This window comes from Saccopteryx bilineata, chromosome 10, assembly GCF_036850765.1.
Source record: "Saccopteryx bilineata isolate mSacBil1 chromosome 10, mSacBil1_pri_phased_curated, whole genome shotgun sequence".
Taxonomy (NCBI): domain Eukaryota; kingdom Metazoa; phylum Chordata; class Mammalia; order Chiroptera; family Emballonuridae; genus Saccopteryx; species Saccopteryx bilineata.
Window position 1 is genome coordinate 60,175,902 of NC_089499.1, and position 21,215 is coordinate 60,197,116.

Genomic DNA, 21,215 nt, shown 5'->3' on the forward strand with positions numbered 1-21,215 from the left:
CATTTGGCATAAGCCTTCTGATGTTTGTTTTTTAAACCAGTAAAATATACAAATCACACAAGAAGAAATATGTACATTAAAAGTACAGAATAAAGGCCATAGAAGATATACATAATATCTGAATGACAAGTAGAATATTTTACATTAAATAGTTTCTTTTAAAACTAGGATTGTTAAACTCAACTCTCTTCATAAACATGAAATCACTAAAAAGGAACAAAAATCTGGTTTAGCAAATAAAAAACTTACTTCATGGTTTTTGTATAATAAAAACCAAAAAAGTGACATTTTAAACTAATTAGTGCTTTTTAATTTCAAGATCTTTTGCTTGCAATTCACTGCATTGAGGGGAAGTGAATATCCTTGTGCAATAAATTAAGAGCCACAGAGGCTGAAGTGATATGATGGCCACCACACCTTTGAAAGTTGCAGGAGATGAGTATCTTTCCAAACTTTTAAAATCATGTCTGAGATAAAAACACATTGGATGGCACCTTTTGAGAAGAGGTGCCCTGTTTAAAAAAAATTTTAAACTAGCTGTACATGTCATGAACTAGACTTCCCTTAAGGATTCAAACAGGTACTATGAGGTCTATAGGCACCAGTTTCCACTCTGCAAAATGAACTAAGAAAAGAGAAACATTGACCATGCTTCCGAGTTTTGACTCTCTCTCCATTCCCAAGTCTATGACAAACAAGTAATGCCCTCTAAGCAAAATACAGAAATGGAGGTTGAAATAAAGGGGATGGGGCAGGGAAGATAAAAGATATCTTCAAACCAACATGTGTATCAGGGAGGAAGACCTTCCAATTCCTTAGAAACAAGACTGTTTCACAATGCTCTCGGTAGTATCACATCAGGGCCACAGCCCAAGCTCAACTCGAAAACCTTTTGGAAAAATCCCAATGGATTGCAATGAAGGACAAGAACGCTCTAGACTGAGAAAAAACCCGAGTAAAGTGTAACTCTAAATTACTGGCTACACTGAGATATAATATTATTTTTATATATATATATATATACATATATATATATATATATATATGTATATATAGGTATATATATATATATGTTATGTACAAAAGACTTTGAGATATCAGGCACCATTAAACCACATTCCCTCCCTCCTTATAAATGTAACTGTTCAAGTACACTAGAAACAGTTTTAGGGTCTACCTGCAGTAAAATAGGAAAAGCTTGAGTGGAGAATCTTAACACAGGATCATAATGGTGAAATGCTGCAACACTTCTGTGAACTCCATTAGCCACAGAATGTCATTAAAACATGTAAGACTAGGACTCTTCAGAATAAAAGTTTTAGGGGAAAAGATACCCTAAGTAATGAACTGTTTTCCAAGTGGAGCTCTTAATGGTTCATTTCCTGTCCTGCAATCAAAGGGGACCCAGTGGGGCTGCCGTTTGGCCAGCCTCACCTCCTCAAGCACCGCAAGGAGTGATCAGACAGGGCTTGGGGTCAAGTGCGAGAGCAGCTTTCACTTTCTCCCCTCAAATGGTTTTCTGCTTTGGTGCAGTGCTGAACTGCATGCAATTACCTTGTTGTTTGGGGGGGGGGGGGAGGGTCTATGACTGGAATCCATTCATTATTTTGATTATTATCATTTATTAACCAAGTATCCCTAAGAAAATTACAGTATATATTTCCTTTGTATTCAAGCCAACCTCCCCCACCCCTCTCCAAACAAAAAGTCTACAACCCATCCAGAGTCATTGGGGATGCTTTCCCAATCTGATAACCTAATTCCTATAACAGCTTCAACATTGTCTTAACACAGGAGTTTTTAAGATTTTTAAATTTCTGAGGCTTTCCTTCCTGCTCTCCAAGTTTCAATAGCTGTTAGAATAGGACCATCTGCACATGGAATGTTTGAGAAGCATGAAACACATCATATACTCCTTTTATGAGGGATATGAGATTATCGCTCTTACATTTTAAATTACTATTTTGAAAATGTTTCAGGCTGGTAGTCACTGGGGAAGAAGGAGGGAGTTCTCTCTCTCTCTCTCTCTCTCTCTTTTTTATTTTATTTTTTGCTTGTTTCTCAAGACCTTTCATCAGAGCATTTACAATTCATTTTGGTCACAGAGCCTGAATCAGCACAGATTTGGACCCCACCCCCTTCTAGCTGGATACTACCCGTCAATCTGACTCCATGGCTGAGAAAAAGAAAATGTATTTTCTTTACTTTCTAGATGTGCACACAGCTAAGTCAGGGTACGTGTGATATGCCCCTCAGCCTACACCATCAAAAGAAGTCTTGTCTTACCTTTTCAAAGATCCACAAAATAAATATTTGTCTTGGTTCCCACCCCCCATTATTGCCAAATAATAATTATAATATTAATAATAAACCACAGAGTTCTTGGATGGGAACAGAAAAAAAAAATGGTTCCGGTTGCCATTCTTGGGGGAAAATAAAACAATATTAAAAAAAAAAAAAACCAGAATCACTGTACTTTCTATAAATAAGTGGGTCCTGGGAATAGGGCTGGGTGATAGGCAGGCGGCAGGGCCCCCACTATTTGCACACGAACTGGTCCACGATCTCCGTGCACTTCTTGCACTTGACATAGCAGCACCAGTGGAACTTGCAGTGGCAGCGCTCTGTCTGCACCGTCTTGAACTGGTCGTAGCCACGGCCGCAGCACATGAGCTCGCAGCCGTCCATGCCCTCGGACGTCTTGTTGCACAGGCGGCCCTGCGTGCCCAGCGAGCCTGTGCTCTCGTTGCGCACGCAGTAGTCGGGGCTGGGGTCAATGTAGACCAGGTCCTGCGTGGTGGGCGAGTTGAAGCGGCTGTTGACCTGCACCAGCTTGCCTCGGCCGTTGAGCCGCATGGCCGCCGCACTGTCATACTTCTCCTTTAGGGCATCGCCCACCTTGCGGAAGTCAGCTAGCTGCAGCCAGCACGTCTTGAGGCTACATGAACCGGACACGCCGTGGCACTTGCAGGCAACATCGGCCAGGTTGTACACCGTCTGTGGGGAGATGGGACAGGCACTTTACAAACTCACGGAGGAGCACAGACACAGGCAGGGCTATGTTAAAGATCCCTTCCGACATCTGGCTGGAGCCATATTTGCCAGCTAAACTAGGGGTAGGCTATCTCCTCCTCATTCTTCACTTCTGGAAGTCTGTGCTGCTTTCTTTAAGAAGTCTACAAAATAAATATGTTCTTAGCCCCTCATTATTACACATAATCATAATAAACAACCACATTTTTAATAGGAACAGAAAAAAAATTGTTCCTGTTGCTTCTGTTTTACAAGGAAACATTAGTAGCAACTTCTATAGCTTGAACAGTCATCCGGGAGATTGTGCACAAATCCTGGATTAGCCCCCACAACCAGCCTGAGACAAGTGCTGTTAGCATCCCCATTTCACAAAGGAGGAAAATGAGGCCCAGAGAGTTCAGTTACTTACCCAACTACTGGGAAGCAGGGGTACCAGGATCTGAACCCAGGAAGCTCGTGCTCAGTGACTTGCTCATGGATAACCAGCCGCTATGTGGTAGGGCTGGCTGGGAGGGGTCTAGTCCAGGTAGGATCAGGGTTCAGATCTTTCATCACTCTTACTATCATCGCTGTGTGTCACCCACTGTATTAAGATGCCTTTATCTCATTTAATCCTCCCAGCAATGTTATAACGTAGGCTGGATCAGATGGTCGCTCACTGACACAGAGAAAGTAAGTGGCCTGCACAGATCACATTGCTAGAATGTGGGAGAACTGGGCTTGGATCTCAGGTCTTCTCCCTCCTGATTCCAAAACAATCTGTACCCTTCTACCTCCACTGGCTAAGCTAAAAGTACTGACCCTGGACACAGGCAGACATAGGTCTGTCATGACTCTGCGCTTGAATTTAGACAATTGGCTTACCCTCTCTGAGCCTCCATTTTCCATCTGTGTAGGGAACTGTGATTGATTACACCAGACTCACAGCATTGTTATATGGATAAAATTAGAAGATGCGTTGAAAGTACTTAGCATGCAGGATGTAATCAGTAAATCTGGTCTTTCTCCAGGGTGTCAAGGGCATGGCATCTGGGCCTGGCCCCACAGCACTGTGCCCAGCAGTCTGGGAAGTGGCACTGTCTCTTTATAGTCCTGACAGCCCACAGTGCCTGTACCAGTTACCCTCCAGAGTCCACGTGCTGTTGGCAGGAACCTGGAAGTTGGAGTGAGTTAGAAGGCTGCTTCCACCCAGAACAGCAGTGTTCTTCCTCCAGGGATTCATAGGGGGCTTTCTTAAAAATGGGGCCAAAGTGTATCCCTTGGCATAAAGAGTTTCAGGCACTTAGCTAATCTGAGGAAGGGTTTTGCAAACATACTTAACCTTCACTCCCTTTGAGGAAAGTAAAAAGCAATGTCCTGAGAAGATGCTAATGTGATTTCCTGGCACAGTGTCCAACTTCCCTGCCCCACCCACACTATACTGAAGAAAAACTGTCTTCTATGTAACCTCATCCACCAGGATAGATGCTCAGTGCACTGCTTGAATTATAAAACTTATGGGGGGGCACTCAATATTAAAAATGCAGATGTTAAATGAAATTATAACATTAAAGATGCTTTTTCAACCTGCAAAATTCCCTCTCCACCTGGAAATCCTTTGACCTGTTCTCCTTGGTGGCTAAGCCCCTGATGATTTCTCTACATGAGAGAAGTATAAGAAATCTCCAAAGATGGATGAAAGCACCAAATATGGGCAGAGTGGGACTCAGACCATTAGCCACATGCCCACGTCTCTGTCCTGGAGGCACGTCTGGTCTGAGGTGCTGGGCACACTGCCTGCCGAGAGCATAGGTGTGAGTTTCTGACAAGAACAGAAACAAGGTCTCGGGGCTCCCAGAGACAGCAGGGCTCACATGCCCATTGCATGGCCTTGGGTGGGCCACAGTGGGGGGTCCACCCACACTGCAGACACCACTGCAGCAGGAGACCTGAGAACGGAGGGGCCACATTCCCTCTGGAACAATTATTTGACTCCTCAGGATGGCACAGGCAAAAATCTGCAGAGCCCAGTCCTTCCCTGACACCACCAAATGTTTAGCATCAAGTGTGAGAAGATAGGTTAGCTGGAACTGTCTAGATAATCTCTGACCTCTCTATGTCTTTTACTTCATATTGTTTAGTAATTATCATTAATCAAGCACTTTACTACTGGTCGACACTAAACTAAGACCTTCGATGAAGCCATAGGAAACTGTTATTTTGTAAGTCAGAAAAAGCCACGTACTGGTATTTCATGTGGTTCAACTTATTATATGATCTCCATTAGTACTCAAGACACTTTCAAAAGAGAGTTAATGCCATGGCCATTTAACAGACATGGAAACATGAAAACTGGGGCTCAGAAACAGAAAGGACAGCCAGAACTAGATTTTAACGTGATTTCTCTACTTCCAAAATCTGTATAGCCCCTCACTCCCAAACTGTGATGCATGAATTTATTTTGGAAAAAAAAAGCACCTGGCTTACATCTCACTCCATTAATTTTCTTCCACAGCCATGAAGTGGTTCTCCAAGCCTCAGTCTCCCAATCTTTAAAATGAGGATGTACAGCCAGAAGGTTCTAAGACTCCTTCCCGTCCTGGACACTTTACTTTGTGATTCTCTTCCCTTTTCCTCACTCCAAAACACAGAAGAATGAAATCTGATCAGAAAGTTCCTGGCACCTACCTTGAGTTTTGTGAAAAACGAATGACCCTGGTTTTCAGTACTGCCAAAGTTAAGAAGTTTCCACCCCTTCGTTTTAAAGCAGCCACAAAGGGCCACGTGCTAACCACAGGAAAAGGGGCTGTTCTTTAAAAACTATGGTGGAGAAGCATTTCATGTCCCCACCAGGGGAAGGAAGGCACAGAATGGGGGACATTCAGCAGGGCCTGCAGAGGCAATCCTTTCTGGGCACTTCTGAGTGGTTCCCTCATCTTTCTAGAACCATCCATCCACAATTGGCCTGATGGTCAGACTATGAAAAACTGCTGTAGTTTTCCTGGAAAATCTCTTTTTTAGAAAAGCACTCAGTCCATCAAGCCTGCTGCCTAATGACACAGACAGGTAAATCCTGCAAGCTGGGATGAGGGTTTCTCAGTTGAGCATCTACTGGGCTAAAGAGCTCTCTCTCCCAAATCTAAGCCCATCCACAGACATGTTCCAGAGAGGAGGGCAAGCACTGTTAACATTTGAACTTTGGAGCTGGGCCGGCGAGTTGCACTGGGGACTCATCAAAAAGACAGAGAAAGACCTGTCAGGCAACTTCAGGGGCACCTTGGCTGGAGGGGCCTCTGCAGGATGTCACCCCACCGGAGGTCTTTCTGGGTTGTGTGCCCCTCTCCAGAGAGGCCTGTGGCCTGTGGGGATGGGTAAAGATGGAAGAGAAGGAGAGGGAGAGAGAAAGACAAGCAGGGAGGGAGAGAAAGAGACCAGAAAAAATTGAAAGGGGGTGGAAACAGAGATGCAGAGAGAAAATAGACAGGAACCTATAGAGAGAGGCAGAGAGAGGAGTAGAAGCTGGGCCTAGTTGGGGGACAAAGGCAGAGGGGCCGGACCCTGGGGAATGGACACGACAGGGGGCACTTACCCTTCGGCCAGCCTCATTGTTATGCAGGTTCATGAGGATGCGCGCGCTCTCATAGGAGCCCTTGGCGTGGATGCGCTCCCGCTCCCGCGCGTCCACGAACTCCTTGGCGAAGCGGTAGCCATAGTCGATGTTGTCACCGCAGCCTCCCCACAGCCAGTCCCTGGGCAGGTCCTTGGGACGAGCAGCACGGCTGCAGCCGCAGGTGGAGAGCTCGCCCTCGCGGCAAGCGCGGCTCATGGCGTTGACCACCCCCGCAGCGCTCACTGCGTATGTGAAGGCCGTCTCGCGGCTGCCTGCAGGCAAGGACACGGGTCACCGCAGGGTTGTGGCAGAAAAGCCCAGGCACGCAGCAGGCAGCACACAGCAGCCCCTGGCCCAGTGAGGGCTGCGGGTGGAGATGGGAGGGGGCAGAAGAAAGCCTGCTCACAGGCCTGCTGCCCCTAGATGGCAACAACTGAAGGCCCCATCCCTAACATAGGTCCAGGCCCTGCACCCTTCTCCAGGGAAAGCCAAGAAGAGTGCCCTCAAACACACAGAAGCAACAACACAGTAAGAGAACATCCCTGATATCTTTGCTCTAGTGTTTTAAAGCCAAAGGCAGGATTCTAGACAGTGCTGGACTGATTTTTTCTCTACAACTCTTTAGAAAATATTGGAAATTTATTTCCAAATGCACAAGAAAGAAGCCATTGAGGGGAAACTCAGAATTTGGGTAAACCCCCTTACATTCATTTTGACGTTTGTATTATTTTCATTTTGAGTTACACGGAGCTGGAGCATATAATCTGCCAGGCTTAGAGCCTCGGAAAGTTTGAGGCCCCAGTGGAATGGAACCCAGACAGGCAGCAGCCATGATTGTGGCCACACTAGTTCTAGCTCACTTCCGCCTCCTCCTCCTGCGTGGTAACTTCTCTTTCATGTGGTATGAAGTGTGTCTCAGGACAAGGCTCAAGACTTTCCCAGTGGACATTTTCTAAACCGATCCCTAGAGAGTTACGGGCTGCCTCTTCTTGAGTCCCAGGCTGACTGGACTGATACTTCTCATCCCAGATGACGGCCTACTTTTAAAACAGCCTGCTGCTGGTCTTCAATGCCACTTCTGCAACTCCCTGATAGCCTGTGCCCCAAAGTGTTAGAATGACACCAAGAAAGCAAAAGGCACAATCAAAAGGGAAAAGGACGCCTGACCTGTGGTGGCGCAGTGGATAAGGCGTCAACCTGGAAACACTGAGGTTGCCAGTTCAAAACCCTGGCTTGCCTGGTCAAGGCACATATGGGAGTTGATGCTTCCTGCTCCTCCCCCTTCTCTCTCTCTCTCTTTCTCTCTCCCCCCTCTAAAATGAATAAATAAATAAATAAAAATTATAAAAAAAAATAAAGGGAAAAGGAAAAATAAAGAATATAGAAATGGGGGAACAGTACTCCCTTCCCTAATAGTTATATAGGAGCCCTACTAGTAAGAAGGAAAATGGAGGTGATCATAGACTAAATTAATCTCCATTTGGACGTGAAGACATTTTTAAGCATAACAGAAGCCACTTAATAAAAGTGCTGTACTATGCAAGCGAAAGGGAGGGGGGGAGGGGGCATCCCTTCCCTACACTATAAAATCAAGGTATTAGACTAGAAGAAAAAGGTCCCTCTGGCATGAAAATCCTTGTATCAGAATCAGTTTCTCCTGCACTTAAAGGGCTTGCTAACAATCTTCTAGGGGAAGAAGGAAGGGGTGATGACATGAAAACAGCTGACAACAGAACGCAGCCCCACCCAGAAAGGTCATTCTGCAGGGGGGTGACTGTGCCAATTCAAGGACCCATCCTTTCCTTGAACTCCTGGTCCAACTTCAACCCACAGCCATCTGGGATCCCCTTTCTAGGAATGGCGATGGCTCCCATTTCCGACAGATCTTCCCTCCCACATTTTAAAAAATGAATAACTTAAGGTGTGTGCTGGCGGTTGGAAGGAGGATCCAGAAAATTCCTGTGTGGTGGGACATCTATCTTGCTGGAATTAGCGAGGCAGAGCGCATGGAAAGGGTGGAGAGAAATGACGAGGGCAAACTGATTCGAGGGAGTTATTTAAGGATTAATACATAATACAAAAAATGCTGTAGCCCTCAATGGGAGGCTTGTAGAATGAAGAGGTAGCTAGACGAAGAGGAGATAATCCTTCAGAGATACAGGAAAATAAGACACTGCTCCATGAGTATACAAAGCATAAAAGGTCTTTTATACAAAACACAATAATGCTGCTTGTTTCAGAAGTCTATCTTGAGCATTTCCTTTTTTGCCCCAGAATACAAACGTGGTAGAAGTCTCTAAGCCAACTGGTTACTGAAGGGGAAAAGTCCCTTTGAAAAGTGCTCTCTGGCTAATAGCCTGTGGATACAGTCACCCTGGATGACTGCAGCTTCACTTAGGTTTCCCTCCTTGTGAATCTACACCCTCTTCCATCCTCACACTCCTGAAACATGGCGCCTTTCTGACATATCTTTTCACAGAATGGAAACAAAGAAGAGACACAGACAAAAGCTGGAAGAAAGGGTAGCATGATGAAAAATGAGAAAGTTTCCAAAATGAAGAGTGGGCCCTTCATGAGGCAATTGTGTACAGTGCCTCTAAGGCGATTAGCACCCTAGAAAAATTAGTTGAGGAGGGGTACGAAGTGGCAGCCCCGAGTTTCCCAGACACTGGCCCGATCACAGGGTCAGATTCTCACGAACAAGAATTGCTCCTCAAGTCCCTTGTGTACTAAGTGCTCTGGCATACACACACACACACACACACACACACACACACACACACCTTTCAGCCTTGAAGGTGTTCTGAACTTTCCCTTAGCGCATCCTCTTCCATTGTGCCCTTAAACAGAAAAGTGAAAGCTAAGTAACTTTTCACTACTGGGGCTGGGTCCATGTTCCTCTTCTAGAAAAAGCGATTCTTGTTTTTCTTCACTCCAATTCAATGTTAAATTAAAAAGCAAAGGCCCTGTTGGTTTTCCAAAAGAAGGTACTAGCAGCAGCTTTCTGCACCGGACCCCAGGCACTTGGGGAGCTTCTGGCAAGGGAGCTGCGACATCCGACATCCTGGGACAGCAGCTGACTAGGTGATCCTACCTCAGATGGCTCCCTCCAAGGCTGTCCCACCTACTTCCCATCAACCCAGATGGTCGTGCTACACAGCTGAGCACCAGAGTGTACTTGCAAGGGACAATTGTACCAAAGGTTCTGCTTTTTCCCTAAGGAATTAGCCTCTTTGAATCTGGGACCACATTTAAAATAAATCTCCAGCAGAACTCAAATCCACTTAGCAAATGATAGCTTATTCTGAACATTCTGGCCCCAAACAGGCTATGTATAAAGACAAGAAGAGGATCTTAAATCAAAGCTGTGTTCCAGGGACTACACAGAAAAACAGTTTCAACTGTTTTTTTTCCTTTCTGGTTACCATGAGAGGTGTGTGATTTTTGCAAACTCATATGCTTGTGGAAAAGTGGTCCCATAGTTTGAGAGGAAGGCAGTTTAGGGGGAACACAGTAGCAAATGTGATGGGGGGAAAGCTGATAACTTTCAAAAAAGTTTTCATTCACTCACAATATCAAAATGCAGGGAAATTAAATCTCCACACACACACACACACGCACACACCCCCCTCAGTTAACTATATAAGGCAGCCTATACTCAGGGCAAACTCCTGTGTTCCTGAAGCTGAACTCCTGCTTCTGATCCCACTATATATATTAGCACATTTTAATCATTAACAGGAAGGACAAAGCCCTACGAAACTTTGCAGGCTGAGGCTGCAGAGCATTTTCCCATTCAGTTAGAGGAACTGCTTCCAGTTCAGGATTATTTTAGTTTATGAAGCCACTTGGCTCAAACATCCACTGACAACTCTTTTTTGTTCTCAATGAATGCACTTTTCACGGTTTTTTATAAAAGCATTTTATCCATCCCTGACGTAGATTAAGCCAACTTTTTATCTTCAGTCAGTATAAACAGTTAATTGCTTTGATTAATTGCATTTTATTTTAGGAGTCATTGTAGTCATATTAATTATAAGGGCTTCTTTGCATAAAAGAGACCTAAAATATTCACACTAGAAAACACACACAGGACCTCATCTGTCAGAGAGTACTCTATGTTATTAAACCAAACCAGAGGCCAATTGATTCTTCAAAATCTTTGACTTTATCCATTTTTAATGTCATCTCCTCCCTGAATGGAATAATAAGTACAACAACACATTTAAAATAAAGAACTGAACTGTGAATGATACATTTAAAGTTTTTCTTTTTAAGGTCCTAGGTTGAGGCCTGAAGTATGTGTTTTTATACCAATTGCCAAAATCACAAATGCAAATTGGACCACTTCTAATTAAAATTCTTTCTAAAACTAAAAATAAAGCTTTTAACATATATATCTCCACAGCCTTGGGACTATCTACATACATTAGGACAATCAGAACCTGATTCACTTTCAACATGCCCAGCATTCTGAAAGATGACAATTTTTAGATCACTGCTTGGGCCATCTGAATTGCAGCATAAGACACTGCTTTCAGTTAAAAGAGTTTTGAAGCTTGAAAGGATATAAATAACTCATCTTTCCTCATCTACTTTTGAGAAACCAAAATATTGTAACCAAAATGTTTCTTAAAAAAATTAAGAGCTCAGGTAAAAACAAAGGTGTCTTAGATCCTCCCTTCCTGACTGGGTTAAAGAAGTCCAAAAGGTGGAATGAGAGTGGGAACAGAAATTAACACAGGTAGAAATAATGACACAAATCCCGAAGCCACCACCTCTCTGCTGCAAGATTCCCTGCTGATGAAGCTGGTCAATAAACACTAAGGACTTTCTCTAGGAGAAAAATTTCCGTATATTTAAAAATATGTTAAATGTTTTCCTACCTATCTGCATAACCCTGCCAAACACGGAGGTGTTATCCACAGTGCTGCAGTTCCATCTACGATGTCGAAATTGATACTGGCATTCTTTGATGCCTGTCTTCGCTCCTTCTCCGATGTACTGCATGTGGTCCTGGTACAAGTGGCATAGTTTCTTCTGTCCTTGAGAAAGTCCTGCCAGTTGGCTGCAGAGAGGCTGTGCTCCTATAATATATACTTCTGACATCTGAACAGGGTTATTCATACCTAGCGACCTAAAAAGGGATATGGGGGGGGGGGAGATGTGCATTCAAGATTTACGTGAACTCTCTCGAGGTGGGCCCCCAGAAAGCATGTCAGCAAGACAGAGTTCCAAGTACACAGATGCTTTTCTCTCCTGCTTGTCCTCATGACAAAGTATGAGAAGGACTTCATAAAACTCCTCTGTTTCAGCTCCACTCAGAAAACAGAGGTATTGTGTAGTCCCATTCCTGCCATCTGGCTCCTCGGTTAGAGTTTTTACTCCCTCCCTTGCCCCCCTCCCATTGCCATATACCCGAACCAGTATTTCTGAAATCCACTCAGAAAAGAGAGAAACATCGGTTTTGGAACAAGTCTTTGACCTTAGAGAAAGTGATTCACTTTGCCCCACAAATTGGACCTATCTGCCTTGAAAACATAAGAATGCTGAAAGTAGACACAATTAGACACGGGTGGGAGATTGTCGTTTCTTTTGACTGATGGAAAAACAGTGGGGCACGTATACACACTAGAGAAAATTCACTATGTTCTGGATATTTTAAAAGGGCTCCCTATATATGATTGTGAAAGACCCAAGACAGGGTATCCAGTGAACAGAAGTCATGTTTGACAGTCAGAAAAACACTGCTCATTTACAGGGAAAAATATCCAGAACGCCGTCAAAAATAATCCTCTGGATATACTGCAGCCTATCTGCAAGGACCCTACCAGAAAGAAAGCCCCGTCCAGGGACATTTAACAACTTCAAGTTCACCTTTCCTTGATCAAATTCTGAGCCCAAATAGTTCTCCACTTGGAGATTAGCTGTCTTACTAAAACTTTCCCTACATTAGACTGAAGGTTAATAACATCAAGTGACAAAAAAAAAAAGTTGCAACTCACTTTTTACTACCTAGAGGTGGCAAAAAGTAAGTTTTACAGATAGGCTTTCTATTATTAAATAAGTGGATTTTGGTTGCCTTTTATAATATAATGCACTACAAGCATACATATGTACAAGGGCCTCATAGAAAAACGTCTAGATTTATAGGTTCTGATTACCTATGGAACTAAAAATAAGTTTTACAATATTAGCAAATTAAAAGAAAATTCTTATTTTAGAAAACATGTAATAAAACATACATGCATTATGTGTATTAGATAAATGCACCCAAACTCACGATTCAGCTTTAAATACTGTAGCATCATACAAATAAATCTTTTTTTAAAATAAAATATGCACATAGGATAAACTTACCACCAAGAATTGGCTTCTATTACAACCTGGGCGAAGGAGAAAAATATGGCCAAAGCCATTAGGAAGAACTTGGAAGACATTGCACTTCCAGCCGTCCCCAAAGCAACTCCCGGGCTTAATATTCCAATCGACTTCTGGAGAGGGAAGAAAGGAGCAGATGTTTATTGCCTCTCAGATAATTTTCAAGCATACAAGTTTAAACAACGGAAGCATCCGGGTCTCTTAAGTTTACTGTTGATTGACTGCGATTCTTCTCCGTGAGTTTTTTGATGAGAAGATATAGGCAGTTTCTTTTTCCAAATTAGTCCACCCACGCAACCTCACCAGGAAATCTGATTTCGCTGGGATCCTGCGCGCGGGACAAACCAGCGATTACAAACATGTCTCAATGCTGTTGAGTCAAAGCCCCGGTGCCAGGCGCTGTCTCCTTCCTGCTTGCTCGAGTCCCGCACCCCCTTGCTCCCCTCTAGTTCGCGCTGTGCTCCGGTCCCTCCTCGGAAATTCACTTGGGAACCCGCAGCCACCCCTCGTCCTCTCCCCGACCTGGGCTGAGCAACAAGTGGAGCCGGAATTAATTCCAAGGGCGAGAGGAGCGCGAAGGCGAGTGGAGCTCGCCGGCGGCGGCTGCGGAGGAGGAGGCGGAGTGGCCGGCGCGGGGGTGGGGGGTGGGGGCAGGACGCGGGAGGGAAGGGCAGGGGGTGGGGGGCGAGGCCCGGGGGAGCAGCGCGGGAGAAAGTGCCCAGCTGGGAAATGCAGCTCTGAATTAACATCATATGTTTCATAATCAGTTTACGGGCCGCTTTGGGCAAAGCCACTTCCAGAGGGGGGAGGGCAGCCTGGGTTCCTTAGGACATACTTCGGCCAGATCGGAGCGGGGAAAAGGAGATGGGGGACATAGAGGTCAATGGGGAGAGAGATCTGCTCTCCCAACCAAGGAATCCAGAAAACAGCGCTCCCTCGGACTCCGTGTACTCCGGAGAAGGGATGGCACCACAGAGAGAAGGGGATCTGGGTCTCGCTGTGCTCGGAGAGGCTCCCTTCCCTGCTCTCCCCACAATCCTCTTCCAAATTCTTTCTCACTTTCCCTCCCGTCCCTGCCGTCCCCACTGTTGGCCGCTGCCAAGGAGAAAGGGGAAAGGAAGCCAAGGGGACTCCAGTTTCCTTTAGTCCTGGTGTGGAGTTATCGGCCACTTCGCCATCGCGGCACTGTGAGCCTGGCCTTGGAACACCGCCACTCCACCCTCCAGCCCAACTAAGACTCGGTTCGGTCAGCGACAAGCGGTGAGGGTGCACGGTAAGGCCAGAGAGCTGGTTCGAGTACCACCACCACCACCCCCCACCCCCCCGCCAGACGGAGCTATAGATGCGCTGGCTTTCGCGCCGCGGCTGAGCCCCTGGATTCCAGGGCGCAGAGGGCCGGGCGGAGAAGGTTCCAGTCATCAAGAATTTCGGGGCAAGGGTGGCCTTGAAAACTTCCGCTGCCGTTCCTTCCCACTGGTGACTTCTCCACCTGTAGGCGGCGGCGGAGCAAGGCGGGGGCGGCTGCGGGTGGGAGGAGCGGGTTTCCAAAATCCCCCTTTACATCTCTGATAAGTGTAACCGGGCCGCGCTGCGCCTCCCGCAGATCCCAAGGGACGCCTTCCTAGGAAAAGGATAGGCGAACCTCTTCTAAGCTGCAGAAGGGCCTGGCCTGGAACCTGCGCGGTAAAAGGGACTGAAGGGACCTAGGCAGCCTTGAAAACACGAAGGAGCCCGGGACCTTGCCACAGCTTTTCCCGGCCAGCCTCCCCTTTGGCCTGGACGACCCCGTGCTTTCTCCAAAAGGAAATGCTTATGTGGTCCTCAGTGCCCACTAACCGGGGTTCCGCGCCCTGTGGCCCACTCATCCTCAAAACGCCGCTAAGCCGGGGCGCATCCCGGGCAATAGAAACCTGGGGTTTCCCCAGCTGTGGGAGAGAGGCTCGGTCTCCCTCCCCACCCCTGCCCAAAGTGTCAAGTTTCCTCCAGGGGAGGGGGTGGGCTTCGAGGTCTGCCTCGCGCGCGGCCCCAGCAACAAAGTCGACTCTCCCTATAGGCAGCCGAGGCCGCGCGCATACAATCAGGCACGATCACAATAATGCACTTTTCACACACTCACACGCGTGCACAGAAACACACGCTCTGATGTGCTTCCGAGTCTGCCGCGCTGGTCGCTGCTGGCCGCGCGCACTTTCCAAGCTTCTCGACGGGCGGGGCGCACGGGGTGGGGCGTGGACAGCCGAGAAATTGATAACAGATTCGGTGGATTACAGCGGATCTCTTTGTTAGAGACGAAGCCACACAAACCGAACCCACTCTTGGCCGATGACCCTGAGGAAATTCTACCCGTTCCCAGAGCAGTAGGAGTGGGCCATTGGGTCTCTGCGACTCTGGTCTCCGCAGTTCCAGGCAAGGAGTTAACCAAATCTGTCCCCAACGGGATCCGCTGGAGAGCCCAGCGAGTCGCGTCTCCACTTAACCTTGCGCGCTTGCCCGGAAGCACCTTGGCCCTCTTCCCGCTCCAAACTCCGCGCAATCCAGAAAAGGCCCCACAAGTTTGAAATAGTGAAGGAACCCATAGCAAACTCATTAATAAATACATCGCCCCTGTTAGGTAAACATCCCTGCCTTGTTTACCAAGAGATCTGATCCCAAAAGACAGTACAAAATGAGACCTCTCCGGAGACTGTTATACCGGAGGTAGCTCAAAACTTCTAGGCAGAAGCTGAGTTTATCAAAGAACGGACTAAATGTTTTCAAACGCTTTCAGGGCCGAGGAAAACCGACTTTGTGAGAGTCCTTGGAACGTGTTCCTTGTGTGGGATGGGGGAAAGGATGCGTCTGAGAGATTCAAGCTCAGTGGAAGGGTGAGGTTGAGGGGACGGGTAGAACATTCGTCCGCGCACCCTTGTTTCCAGTCCAGAGCAGCTTATTGTAATGGCTGCTTATTCAGTCTCTCTTCCAAAGCTTTCGTATTGAATAAAGGTGTTCTTAACCCCCCCCCCTCCTTTTTTTAGCAACTGGGATGCGAGCAGGAAGTGATGAGCAGTGAAAGTGACTAAACTGTCAGGCTGGTTAGAAGACGTTTGATTGCTACGGAAAGCATCAGAACGCGAGCGCAAACCCGCTCAAGTCCTCCGCCCGCCACCCCTAAGAAGAAATTCCACAGAGGTAGGGTGAAGATCCTTGACCCTTGGCCAGGCCTCTGGCGCTTCCTCACTCGGTTTGGGCATCCTCTTCCACCAGGCTCTTTAGATTTAGATCCGCCCAAGTCTCTGGGAGTGGAAATGATGAGGGAGACCACCTTGGAGGAAGTGAGTTTGACCTAGACTCGCGATGTCGAAAAGGATAGGAAACTCCAAAAATAAACTTGTTTTCCCCACTCTGATCTCTCCCCAAAGCAAGGAGAGAGATGGAGAAAATTGCAGGAGAAAAACTCTGTTGCAGTCACAGCGTTTGGCCGTCCTGCCTCGGGGAACGCCAAGAGAAGTGGGAGGGGATGATGAAGGATGAGCCCGCCAAAGCTGATAGGAGGTCCGCTTTGGGGGAGCAGACAAGGAACCAGCGCTCCCCCACGCCTCTAGCCTAGGTACGGAGTGGGGGGTATGGCCACCCCACGCCAAGGGGATGTATCCACAGCGCCGTGGAGGGGTGGGGTGAGGGGAGAGAAAGTGGGTAGAGCTCCCAGAGCCCGAATCAGTGCAAGGAACGTGAGCAGCCTGATAGCCCCGACTCAGAACCAACAGCAGGTCGGGTAACAGAAGTCTCCAAGAGAGGAATAGTAGCTAAGTCTAGTTTTGTTCCCTGCCTTCCCTCGTCCGCCCCTAAGGAAAGGCTCTCCGGACTGAACGGGAAGGCTTTCTTCTTCTTCTTCTCCGCTGCCGCCTTCTTCTTCTTCTTCTTCTTCTTCTTCTTCTTCTTCTTCTCTCTCTCTCTCTCTCTCTCTCTCTCTCTCTCACACACACACACACACACACACACACACACACCGCACTTATACCTTCTCACACGGAATGTATAACTCTCTCAGCGCAGGCTCTCAACTTTGTCCAGGGGAAGAGCAGTGTCCAGTGGAGGGAGAAAGAAAATTAAACATCAGTTCAACCTCCCTCCCCCTTCTGAGGCAATTTAATATTCACTTTTTAATAGACGAGGAAACTGAGGGCGAGAGAGAGGAACACTTGTCCTCCTTCTCAATTACAGAGAAAATTGGTGAGAGCGTCAAGACCCAGCCAGAGGCCTCCTATACGGCGATGCTCTTATTCCTACGCCTTGAAGAGGTACCAACTCCTTCCTCCACTCGCCCGAACTCCATTGGCTGCTTCAGACCCTTGATCTCTGCCGTATTGCAGTGGAACTGGTCCTCTGGAAGCCTCCGAGCGGCCCTCTCTGAAGAGTGAGACATGGTAGTCCAGAGGAACGTGTGCAGCCAGGGGTGGGAGCTAGCTACCTCTCGCTCCAAAGCACCGACTCCGAGGCGTCTTACCTCAAAGCAGCCAACAGGGGGCAGCCGGCACCGCACAGCGGGGAAGAAAAGGCTGCGGGAAAAGCTGAGCTCCGCGCGCACTAGCTAACCCCTTATGCACCGGAGCGCTCCAATGAGGGAGGGGAAACGGCAAAAGAAACTCTAGGGTCGGCTTCCGGAGGGGGGGGGGGTGTTCTCCTTTGTGAGGCCCGTGCGGGACTAAGACCCAAGACCCAAGAATAACTGACCTTTTACTTCTCCTCCCCACACGCAGGGCATAAATCCACACACTCGGACACATACAATTTCCACTGCCTCTCCATTGCTTGTGCGCTCTTAGCATTACCCTCTCGGAACTTCCCTGGCAGAGACTGTCTAGAAACTAAATCTCAGCAACTGGCTGGAGCCGCAGTGAACATTAGCAGTAGGGCAGGGGCTGAGGAGGTGTGATCCCATCTCTACAATAAGTGACCTCAAACAGCAAGTTGTCCATTTTAAAAAAGACAGGAGAAGGGGCCCGATGCCAGACTGGTTTTAGAAAGTAAAACAAGGCCTCAGGGTCTCTAGGTTTTCTCGAATTTTAAATCTTTTGGGGGGTAAGGGGAAATTTGTCTGCTTTTAGAAAACATCTTAATTCTAATTTCAACTTTATTTTCTAGAAAACTGAAAATGGAAAAATCAACAAAAATGGAAGACTAAGAAGCTTGGAGGAAGGCAGAGAGAGAAGTTGTTTGAAAAATAGCAAGTTATATTGCAGGAAGAAATGTTAACTTTTCGTAAAAGTGAACTCTCTGTGACCCTCGGAGTGTGTGACTCGGCTTTAACATACAACTGACAATTAAAACAAACAAGAGTTCACAAACTGCCCCCCGCCCGCTCTCTCAACGCGGAGGCCCAAATGTTTCCCAAAGACAAGGCAAATTCCGCTTAGGGGGCCGGAGCGAGATTTCCCAGCGGACAGGATTAGAGCCACCACCGCCAACACTCCCCGCCCCCCATCACCGCTGCTGAGTGCGGCAGTTCACCCTGTGGCGGCTAATAATGCTAATAACACGACCCCGCTCTCGGCGTCGGGGTGCGCGCTGGCCCCCCGCCAAGCACTCTTAAAGGTACAGGGCCTGCAGCACTAGGGTTCCCCGACAACGACGAGCCTGCAACCTGGCCTTTCTGGTTGCAGAGGGTGAGGGTTGCGCTTCTCTGGGGCATTCGGCCCCTAGTCTAGCTGCCGGTCTTCCAACCAACGAGTCCCCTTCCCCACCCAAGCCCTGGCCACACACCTTCTTGGTGCCCGAGCAGTAGGCACTTGGTAAATATTTGTTGAATTGAATCATTATCCTCTTACTGAAATATACATTATAAGTACATTTGAGTTTCTCAGGGCCAAAAGGAAGTCGTCCTAGAACAGCACTGTTTTTCTGCCTTGGCTCTTCCTCACGTTTTCTCTAAAGTCGGAATGTTTGCAGAACGTTTGGTGGGGCAAGAAGAGGTCTTCAAGATGTAGAGGCAATGCGCAGGGAGTGGTGGGGGTCGAAGGGATAGGAGGTCCCAGCTAGCCCTGCGGGAGTTTCAACTTCTCGAAGCGGTAGGAGAAATGGAGGGATAGGAAGAGGTGTGTGTGTGTGCGTGGGTGTGGGGGGGGGGGTCAATTAACTTCCATAAGAAAAAAAAAAAGTAAAGGAAAAATAAGTAGCTAGCGTCGGCGGCGCACAGAACACCTACCTTCATGACGAGGGGGAGGGGGCCCGCAGAGGAAGTAGCCACCAGAGCAAGGGCAGCGGAGGAATCCAAGCGGAGCGGCCGGGTTAAGCTTGGGGAGACAATCCGGCACAGAGCTGCAGACTCCTACCGGGCGCGTCCCGCAGGCGCAAGGAATCGGAGCCGGAGCGGTATCTGGAGCCAAAGTCTGGTGGCCCAGGACGGAGCAGTGCTGGGATGCGCCCGGGAACCGAAGGGGCGCGGAAGCCCGCCCGCCCGCAGCAGAGACTGGGCTCGTCCGACGCGCAACAAGGGAGCCGCGGATCCGGCGAGGGCGCGCAGGCGACTGTTCCGCGGCGAGGCGCTCCCTCTCCAACGTCCATCAGCGACAGCGGTAATTAGGGCTTTCCAACCCCAATGTGGGCGTGATTGTGCAAAAGACTTTACAACAAATAATAAAAAAATTCTTCACAAGAAGGTGAAAAAAAATGCCCCACTACTCAACTCTGGCCTGGGGCGGAGGGGGGGGGCGATCCGTGCGCCCAGGTGCCCCCAGTTCATTCACACCACAGATTCTGCAAACTCCAGGCGACTCACGCCCTCCTGATCTCCAGCTCCTCCTCTCCAAGTCTGTGGCCGAAACGTCTGCTTCCAGGCACTGATCCTGCGGCCGCGAGTGTGTGGACGTCTGTGTACACACACACAAACACACGCGCGCGCGCACACACACACACACACTCACACTCACACACTGCAGCTTTGGGGCCACAGAACAATCAGGCGTGCATGGCTTTTTCTCCGGGAGATGACGCTGAAAACGCACAAGTCGCCATCCGAGCTGTAAGAGTCAGCGCCAACTTTTGTCCTTCCATTTTAGGGTTTGGCAAAAAGGGGGCGCAAACTGGGAAGTCGTCCCCGGACGTTCTGCCGCGCGGTGGTTTCAGGGACTATTGCCCCAGGGGAGACACGGACTCCCCCCTCCCCACCCCTTTCTTTCTCTCTTCGGATTAATCCCCCGCTTTTCCCCGCCTTTCCAGGGCGAAGGGCGACGCGAAGCGAGGGCACCGAGGGCGCGGGGCTGGGGAGGGCGAGGGGCTCCGCGGCGGCTGCTCAGCTCCGGAGGTCCATGGCCGGCGCGGCTGCCCACCTCCTCGTTTGGCGCCCGGGCCCGAGGGGCGGGAGAGCTAGCAGGCGGGCGGTCGAGGGCAAGGCGGCGGCGGCGACGGCGGGAGGAGCTCGCTCGGCAGCGGCACAGAACCGGACTCTGGACGGCGGAGGCGGCGTCGTGGAGTTTGCAGCAGCCTTTCACGCGATCCTGTGCCCCGCAGACTGACCGACTGCAGCAACCGCGTCCCCCCACCCACCCCTAGCCCTTCTGGCCAACTGCCGCGCTCTCTCCCTCCCTCTCTCTGGACTACTCTTTCCCCTGGTGTTCTCAGAGAAAAAAAAAATTTTTTTAAGTTGCAGAACCAAAGGCTGCTGGAGAGAGAGAGAGAGAGAGAGAGAGGGAAGGGTGGAAAAAAAGGGAAAAAAAGAAAAGGAAAAAAAAAAAAAACCCTTCAACTTTGCCTATGCGCATGCGTGCTGAGGCCGGCCTATGACAAACTCCACAGGATTTTAAAGCCGTACCACGGGCTGGGGTGCAGGGGGGCGGGATACATTCCCTGCCGGAGCCCCCTTCTCTTGGCTCCCCCATCCCCCAAGCATCTGCTGAAAGAGAGAAGTCCACTCCGCAACCGCTACCTGACTGCCGTCCGACACTCCGCGCTCCTTCCAAAGCCACCGACCCGCGGGAGGCTGAACCCCAACTTCCAGGACTGGACTCTCTGGCTTGCCTGTGCCCGGCCTATTACACTGGGGCTGCACGGGGGCTGCTGCCCTAGCACGGCACCTCTTGGAGGACCTCCTCTGCATTCTTACCCCCGGGAGGCAGTCCCTTAAACCCCGGGATTGGAGAACAGGGTAGGCGCGCATATCCTGAAATGCCCCAAGTATAGTAGATTTGGTGCACTATTGAGCATCTGACTGGGCCCCGCGCATCTCGATGCGACACAT

General features: G+C 48.6%; 1 protein-coding gene across 5 annotated transcripts; it reads right to left on the bottom strand.

The window, feature by feature from the left end:
- Positions 1-1,066: 1,066 nt before the first annotated feature.
- Positions 1,067-20,632, bottom strand: WNT5A (Wnt family member 5A). 5 transcript variants are annotated; one of them, XM_066245259.1, is made up of 5 exons: positions 19,185-20,632; positions 12,983-13,116; positions 11,509-11,759; positions 6,602-6,894; positions 1,067-2,997 (listed from the first exon to the last, which is right to left on the bottom strand). In XM_066245259.1, exons 1-5 carry the CDS (start codon positions 19,188-19,190, stop codon positions 2,539-2,541), a joined length of 1,143 nt encoding a protein of 380 aa, XP_066101356.1. In that variant the 5' UTR covers positions 19,191-20,632; the 3' UTR covers positions 1,067-2,538. The 5 variants fall into 5 exon arrangements, with proteins under 5 accessions (XP_066101356.1, XP_066101361.1, XP_066101360.1 ...); XM_066245264.1 differs by having other exon boundaries at positions 20,308-20,526; XM_066245263.1 differs by lacking the exon at positions 19,185-20,632 and adding an exon at positions 14,063-14,159.
- Positions 20,633-21,215: the final 583 nt, after the last annotated feature.